The sequence below is a fragment of the Sebastes umbrosus genome, chromosome 10 (assembly GCF_015220745.1).
Source record: "Sebastes umbrosus isolate fSebUmb1 chromosome 10, fSebUmb1.pri, whole genome shotgun sequence".
Taxonomy (NCBI): Eukaryota; Metazoa; Chordata; class Actinopteri; order Perciformes; family Sebastidae; genus Sebastes; species Sebastes umbrosus.
This window is the reverse complement of record NC_051278.1, coordinates 31,875,293-31,884,343: the sequence shown is the minus strand read 5'-3', so window position 1 is coordinate 31,884,343 and position 9,051 is coordinate 31,875,293. Positions and strand designations below refer to the sequence as shown.

Sequence of the window (9,051 nt, the reverse complement as noted above, 5' to 3'; positions counted from 1 at the left end):
ATATATATGAGGGATTTCACTTTAATTATTCATTGTAGCTTCAATTCTGAAGATAAACTCTCACATCCTTCCCTTTCATTCCTGCCACATGGTGTGTGTGCGTGCGTGTGTGTGTGTGTGTGTGTGTAACGTCTGCGTGGTTCTCAGTGCACATCAGTGCTGTGCATTGCCGTGCCATGCTATAAGAAGGCCTGAGAACGGCGGTAGAAAACACAGGTGCTGGGGCTCTATTTAAGCTGCTCAGCCCTCTGTCCACTCGGTGTGCACAAGGCGAGAGATCACAGCCTGCACCGAGCACCCCCACCCCAACACACACACACACACACACACACACACAACTTCCATATGTGCTGTCCGTGTGCGCGTGCACGTGTGCGTGAGGGAGGGTGGGGGGGGGGGTCATGTTCGCTTGAGTAAACCAGAGTTGGGTTGCTTTCATGTTATGCTTGTTTTAAAAAGATGAGGCTTGTGCAATGGCAGTCCACACTAATAAGCATTAGACTGAACTATTTCTTGACCCCCCCCCCCACCACACACACACACACACACACACACACACACACACCTCCCAACCTGCCTATGAAAGAGAGGGAGAGTATATGATCCCATCTGTCTATCCGGTAGCCCACATATGAAAGCTATCCTCTGCTGATCCTGTATCAGTGTATCAGTGCCTCCTGCCTGGTGTGACCTCCAAATTACTATTTAATAGAAGAACATTTTCAAACGCTGCCTTGTCTTAGAGAGAGAGTGTGTGTGTGTGTGTGTGTGTGTGTGTGTGCGTGATGAATGGTGAGACAGACTGTGTGCGATGGGGTTGGGGGGGTTGATCAGTTAACAACAAGCAGCAGGTGCATGGTGCCTGGCTTTGGTTAAAAACGCGCACAATTTACGCACACACATAATCGAAATGAAGTCCCACATCTCACGACGTTTACCTGCTTGGAACCACGCTGAATTATAAAACATGTTGACCTAACCCCATCGACACATCACTATTAGCACATAGACGATTTTTTTCCAACTAAGTTTTATGGTAGTTTTAATTTCCATAATCCCGAAAATTGCATAAAAAGCTGTTTGCTGCAATTCCTCTAAAATGTGTTGCAGCATGTGATTTATTTTGTGATGGTAAGGTGGAAATATGATGTGTAATTAATACAGACTCGGTTGTTTTGGCCTTTAAAATGATGCGTAACTGCTGCTGATGTTTCACATAATAACCCAGACAAGGGGAATAGTATCTGTCCGTCTAAAATCCATAATGCCAGGTCATGGTCCTATAAATGACCAGTCAGACAGGAGGAATGCTGCAGCCCTGTCTTCCCCCATTGAGGAGAGTGAGAGCACAAAGTTGAGTCCGAAGGGCCCCGCTCATTCCTGCACTGACAGCCGCGCTGCTGAGGCTATAGGAAAAGTGGTGCTCTTTGGGTGCTGCATGAATACACACCAATAGGAAAGTTGTGTTCAGTTAACCGGTGAAATCCGAGAAAAAACAGGGCAGGGCAAGTATTTCTCACCGCCAGACTCCGGCTTAATAGTCCCCCCCCCATCCCTCCTTCCTCTCGTTCCCTAGTTGGACTGACAGTGTCTGCGTTAACTTGGGTGTACAAGATGTTGTGGTTCGGAATGAAAAGGAAGGTAAACTATGACCTCTAAGCGGATCATCACGACGCACACAACCATCAATCCAAACAAAAAATCAGTTTCCAGAAGAGCATTCACTCGTGACACTTTAAATCACTTTGACTTTAAATCTGGAAGTCATAAAACAAAACAAAAAACCTAATCGTCTTTATGTTGTTGACGTTCATGCAGATCTTGTTTGACAGACGCACTGGCACAGAGAAATGCAGAACAACTTGCACGGAGCGAAAAGGAGGAAAAACATGCGAGCCTCCATTGTTGCCGCACTTGTCTCACATTCTCGTTTACTCTCATGTAAGTATCACACACAGAGATTACTCCTCGCTAAGTTCCTTTGTCTTGTGATCCATATTTGAGTTGACAGATCACGAACAAGAGCTCCCCCACTGTTAATGACCCCAGCCAGCAACAGATAGACTCACACTTCCACCACTTTGTTTCACTGCTGCCACTCTGGCCTATATGTTCACAGCGAGGACAATCATACCTGTTTACATGCGTCTCATTTACATGCTTCAACATGGACAATAACTGTGACATTTATTTAGCTTTGTTGCGTCTCTGGTGTCATATCCGAGCGTCTTAATTTCATATCATATTTCTTAAACATAGTTTGCTGTTGCATTTACGCATATTCATTCTAAATATACTATTTGTGTTGATTAAGTAGGAGCGCAACGGACCCATGAAAGGGTTTCAAAGGCGACTGCAAAGTTTCCATCCTTAGCTCACACATTATTTCAAACAAACACATCGCTTTTATAATTTTTTTCTCAAGTAAGTTGAGTTCATATCTGCATATTTACACTGAGCCTTTTGGGATAATGAACGTAGCGGTTGCGCAAATGAAGCCCATTCATCGCTTGTTTTGTATTCATGACTCCCCTATCTGTGGCTCCATCTCTCAGATAGAGCTCTAATCCTCGTGTCCTCCTTTGCCGATAAAAATGCTCTTCAGTTTACGATTAATTTAATCTCAATCAGAGCCGGGACTTGTCGCTGCCAATAAAACTTGTGGAGTGCGTGAATGGAGAGGTGGTGGTGGTGGGGGTGTGTGTGTGATAAGGGCTCTGGTGCTATGGCCCCTCGGTGCTCTCGATAGGGCCTATCTGTCTCTGGCAGGCCGATTTAAGACCCGGAATGGGTTTAAAATATGATCCAGATTTACCTCATCTCGCACCGCCAATGAGAGCGGTGCGGGAGCTGGTTTGTTTGTTTGAGCCGGACAGGGAGCTGAGCTCTGCGTCTGTCTGCGGTATGGCCTCGGTTAGTTCACCATCACAGGCCCACTGAGTCGTAGGGCTGCAGCTTTTCACACACTTGTTTTTGTGTTTTGATTGGTGTCCGTCTGAGGGAGATTTACGCATGCAGACAGCTTAATGCGCACATTTCATCCAGTGGAGACTGATAACATTATGGAGGCAAAACATAATCCATAGTCAGATCTAAAGCATCTTACACACTGTACACTATTTATAACAATTTCAACTTTTGTGTAACCAAATCTGAGATGTCACTTTACAACAATTAAACAACTGGACTGTTGTTAAGAACTGATTCATGTTACGGTTGTTTTGCTTCTTTACGCAGTCGTACACAGCCTGCACCGTTAAGAACTGGTAGCCGTTAGATCAACAAATGAGTCTGATTACAGGCACGCTTTTGTATGAAGTTTCCTGGTCTCTATTCTAAATATTAAATCCCCCATTCAGCCTCTTTTGCGTGCGCATTTATTCACACACCGCCCATCGTATATTTTATATTCAAGCTTTCAGACTTTTGCGCAAAAATGCCAAACATCCTGTAAAATATCTAAACATCCTGTTCATCCAGAAGGCCTACAGGACCTGTGTTACACTTGTTGGAGAGTTCCAGTTGTGTTATTATAATGAAATGTGAGGTAGAGATGTGTCCTGGTGACAGAGAGGCAGGTTTACACTGTTTATGTCGTCGCGGTAGCTTTTTTTGTTGTTGTTGCCAGTCTCCACTTTGTAAAAGCCGTGCGCGGTGTCCCTGAGCCAAACAGCCGCCTCTGTCCTACTTTCTGTTGCTAAAGACACGACTGCAACACTCACAAGCACTCGACGCGTATCACAGAGCTGCCTGCAGTTCATACAGCGTCGTATTTACACGGTGGGGAAATCCTCAGCGCTGCTTCTAGGAAGCACAAATCTCCGACCAAGTGTTTCCATCCATCCAAGCATCCAACCAAAACTATAGTTCCTGCAACAGTGTCCTATAGCAAAATGTGCCCCACAGTCTGCAGCATAATTGGTTGGGGATTTAGATGGAAAGGGACTGCAGGAGAGAAAGCTTTTTTTTTTTGGAGGGGGAAATGGTTGTCGTCCGGGGAAGAAAAGCTCTTTTCAGCGGGCCACAATGGGAGATTGGGCCATGGGAGGAGTCCCATCGTGATTAGCCCATTTAATGGCGCGTTTACTTAATTTCTGTATTCACTAGCAACGGTAAACAAAAGGGGGAAATAGCACTCACATTTTTAAGTGCTGCATGACGTTTGCCAGAATTTGTGTAGCACACAGAGGCAGTCATACAGTATAAGGCGCTTTTTTACCTATACAGCACATGGGGTGTGATGATGGATTAAGAAAAGGGGGAAAGTATGACTTCTGGGAAATAGAATCTAAAACAATTTTAATTACAGCGTTTCGTCAGTTTTACACCAATATGATGTTCCGGGAAACTCATTTTAGGTGAGTTCAGCCCGCTGAACCTCATAAGCCATGATGAGCATTAATGCCTTCCACAATCCAATAATGAGCCAATATGAACATGTGTTTAGCCACTTCTCAATGTCCTTATCCGTAATCGGATGGAGAGACAGACATCATGCACAGAGGTATAGCAAATTGAATACTGTATTTGATTTAGAAATGTATGGTACATTAACATAATAACCACGCAAGGAAGAAACATTGAATAGGCTAATGAAAATAAGCGCTTAGAGCGACCCTGGGGCGGCGGACAGGAGAGGAGAGAAGAGGGGGGGGGGCAGAGTCGGAATAAATGGAGTAATAACAAGCAATTTTCATATTTTTGTTTTCTTTGCATAAATGTGATGGCATTATCAACCCCCCCCAAACCCAACCAAAAACCAACAAAAACGCCTAGAGCACTTGAGTTGTAAGTTTTGACAAATATTTTATGTAGGAACACCAAGTCAAGAAAAGTGAGGGAGGGATAGAAAAGAGGATGAGACGGGGAGAGCAATAATTATGTACAAGCATATTTCTACACGTATATTACAGACCGGGAGAATGATCGCATTATTTGAGATATACATAATTCAATATAAAATTTTGAAAATAAAAATCTGATACAGTCATAAACGATTCCGTTCGACATTTTTTTTTTGACCATGTAACCCCACACAGGCAGTGACAGAAGTGTATTTTAAAAAAGGTGCTTACGACTTAAAATGATTGTCTGATGAACACAAAGTAAAAACAGGATTGCATCTTGTCTGCTTGGCGGCTGCTTCGCCGTCATCATCATCATCATCATCATCATCACCATCATCATCATCAGCACTTGGACTAAAAACGGAGATGAGGACAAAAATAAAAAATAAAAAGACGATCTGTTTTTATTCCCTCTGATCGATGTTTCCTGATGGAGAATCTTGCACTCAGGTTATTCTCCCTGATTACAAAATAAAAAATAAAAAGACATCATGCAAGTAGTCTAGTAGTCGTGGTGGTGGTGGTGGTGGTGGTGTTGGTGGTGGTGTGGGGGTATGAAGAGGAGGGGGAGGCGTGGGTCCTTTGAAAGCGCTTTATAATAAAAAAAAAAAACGACGTGCTTTTATCTCTTTTTATTTTAATATTTATATCAATCGGTCCTTTTTTCATCCGCGATATTTCATAAGTCTTTTTTTCCTTCCTCTCAGGTCCATTTTCCCTGTAAATATTTCTCTTTTTGTTTGTTTTTGTGTGTTGTGTTTTTCTCTCTCTGCGTATCATACATCGCACTCCGAGTCGCTGGATGTGACGGACAGGATGGACGTCCCAGTATCAACTCTCTCTGTCATACTGGAAACGCTGGTGGTCGGACTGGCCGCGGTTGAAGGCGACTCGGCCGAGCTGTGAGGGGTGAGGCCGGCCTCTGACAGGGACCTCATACCGCTCGGTCCTATTGCTTGGTGTTGGAGCCTGGAGAAGAAAAGAAGCGGAGGAGGGGAGGGAGAAAAGAAGGGGGAAAAATGAGAGAAATGGCAATTAGACCTGAGAATGTCCCCCTTTCCCCTCCTCCTCCTCCTGCAAAATAGGGGTTCAAACTCGCCTTTCTTTCCCCCTGCCGGCCCCAGCCATGCATGCATGCTTTTATCAAATAGCCAGCTTTCAGGGGACAAAACACAGCACTATTAGACTACCAAATGTTGGAAGAAATGTGATGGATTTTTTTTCTAAAAAAGTAGGCATGATCAACGCGCAAGTCAGCAATGTGGGGTTTAAATTACGCGTCGTATCACTGCAGAAAAAAACAAGCTTTTAATCCAACTTTTATAAAAATCAGTTCCTTCTTTACATCAATAGATATTTTGTTTTTATTCTGCTTTTAGTTACCTTCAGCATTAGCTCTACATTTAGTATTTTTCTTCAGCGCTGCCTCAGTTTGATTCATCTTATAAAGCCTCTGCCGTTTCACAACCAAATTATTATTATTTGTTCAACAAAATATAGGCCTGGCTCCAAAACGCAAAATGTGGTGAGGCTTTTGACACAGATGTATTTCAGTCAGATGGAAGTGTATGAATGAGTGACGTCGAGATCCAGGTTACTCCAATCATCCTAAATGTTTCTCTCCAATCCACTCACGATAATAACTCCATCACGGCGGGATAAATATCAGCCTGGAAATATATCTCTTCATTTAGCAAAAAAGATTAGAATAGTGTTCATATGGCTTAGTGCTCTCCGAGGTATTTTCTAATCAATTATAGCATTTCAATGGAGTGATACCACGCTTAATGCTATGAATACAGCCTATGTGTGCTTTTTAATACGCATGCTCATTTTAGTCAAGCAATATCACTAATATCTCTATTATCCTTTGAGATCATCTTTTTCCAACAATGCTGCATAAAATGTGGTGATAAAATGATAAATAGTGCATGATAAATGTAGCTACTATACGCTGTGTAGCTTCAATAAATCATTAAATAGCTTTGGTAGAAAACACAATAATATTTAAAATTATTTGCAAAACATGACAATTTCAAATGTATTTAAATATATAGAAAAACTTCATGTAACTTTTGGCTAAATAAATATTAATATTTATCCAGTCCTGTTAATGTTACACCGTTTACTTTTACTGATTAAAAATAATTAATATTGTTGTTTACACTGGTATCATCTAAATGATGATTATACTATAAATAAGTGAAGTGCAGTAATGTTTATATGTATATACCGTATAACATTTTTGTTATTTATTACAATACTTCCACTCTTACGGAACACATAAACAAGCTGTTTCTATTTAAAACCACTGCGCAAGAATCAGTTTAACAGCTATTTAGTTTGTGATTATATTATTATTATTATTATTTTATTATTAAGAGCTATTTGAAGACCAAACTTGATTTTTAACATTAATAGTGTTTTTGATAATTTGATAATTCTGTTGAAAATACCAGCAAAGTTAAATTAAATATCTGCCGGAAACGTTTTTAGACGCTCCTCTAAAGGAAAAATAAAACATCTTGTATTTTCAAAAGTCAGTTTTATATATTTCCAGCAGCATAAACAGTGTTTTGGATGTTCATCCTGATTTCTCTTCATAACAAACATGTCGCCTGCTCCCTCCCCCATGCAGACAGACACAGTCCTCTCCACAGACTCTCTCTGTCCGTAAACACAACTACAGCTTTTAATGTTCCATCTGCATCTTGTTCTTTTGAATTTACGCATTTTAAACAAACTTTTGTACATTGTTGCGTTTTGACAGCGAGGAAACAAAAAGCACCACCAACCTGTTTTTGGCCGCCGCGGCTCTGTCTCGTTGCCTCCGGTTTTTAAACCAGTTCCCGACCTGTGTAGGAGTGAGTCCAGTGGCTTGAGCCAGTTCCCTTTTCTTGCTGGGGTTCGGATAGGGGTCCTGAAGGTACCACTCCCTCAGCAGGCTCCGTGTCCTCTCTTTGAAACAGTGCGTCTTCTGCTCGCCGTCCCAGATGGTCCGAGGCAGCGGAAACTTCTTCCGTACCCGGTACTTATCGACCGGTCCGAGGGGACGGCCGCGGAGCTTCTCGGCCTCCTGGTAGTGCGCTTCCAGCCACATGGCCTGCAGTTTGCCGTGCGAGTCCTTGGTGAACTTGTGGTTCTCCAGGATGTGGTAGAGGTCTCTGAAGTTGCCCGTGTGGAACGCCACCACGGCGCGGGCGCGCAGGATGGACTCGTGCTTGTTGATCTGCTCGCACGCTCCCGGAGCCACCGGCAGCGACCAGAGGAAGCGGCCCAGCCGTTCGATGTCCCCGGTCTCCTCCAGCGTCTCGCAGACGCTCGCCACCTGCTCCGGGGAGAAGTTGAGGGTCGGTAGCTGAAACATGGACAAGTCTTCTGGAGACCTGGTGGCGGGAGCGCTGTTCGCCAGGAGCACGGGGCGATCAGCGAAGTTTGGCAGGAAGAAATGGGAGGGATAAAGCTCTAAGGGGGATCTGAAAACCATGGAAATGACCTGAGAGAGAAAGGAAATTATCGAGAAAAAGGAGAAACCGAAAAAATACGGCCGGTAAAAAAGATTGAATGATTCAATGGCTATCGCCTAATGACACCAGCCTCATAATATCTCCCCCCTAAATCCGCCGTTGAGTGTAGCATTGAAACATTTTGTTTCCCTTTTCTATTGGTCTTCTTGGTGTCGTTGTAGCGTTGTCATGGCAGCCCTGCCAATCACTGTCAAGCGTGCCAATCATTAGCCAGTACGTAGCGCGAGGCTTTCACCACTTGTGCAGCACGCACGGGGGGTTATCAGAGTCTCCGATCTCCACAGCAACCCTCCCACCGCACCGCGCGCATCACGCACAAGCCAATGCTCGCATATCTGCTGAATGGAATGAGCAATTAGAGGGTGGAATATTGTTGCGATCTTAACGAGGCTCGTTAAAGCTAAAGAAGATATGTAGACTGGAGATGTTTAGCAGAGCCGGGGAGGGAGGGAGGGAGGGAAGCAGAGAGAGGGAGCTTTAAAAGGGGGACAAATGGACAACCAATGACTGAGACTCCGGAATACACCTTTTGATTTGAAGCGAGTCAATTTGCACATAATTTTCGTACAGTTTTTCCTGTAGTAGCTACTTTTTATCTTTTTTTTTATCAGTCCATTCATTTTTGTGAGAGGGAGAGGGAGGCGTTAGGGTCCTCTACGCCTTTTCCTTTTCATATA

General features: G+C 43.5%; 1 protein-coding gene across 1 annotated transcript; it reads right to left on the bottom strand.

Moving 5' to 3' along the window:
* Positions 1-4,498: 4,498 nt before the first annotated feature.
* six3a (SIX homeobox 3a) lies at positions 4,499-8,491 on the bottom strand. The gene is made up of 2 exons (XM_037781671.1): positions 7,643-8,491; positions 4,499-5,816 (listed from the first exon to the last, which is right to left on the bottom strand). Exons 1-2 carry the CDS (start codon positions 8,332-8,334, stop codon positions 5,624-5,626), a joined length of 885 nt encoding a protein of 294 aa, XP_037637599.1. The 5' UTR covers positions 8,335-8,491; the 3' UTR covers positions 4,499-5,623.
* Positions 8,492-9,051: the final 560 nt, after the last annotated feature.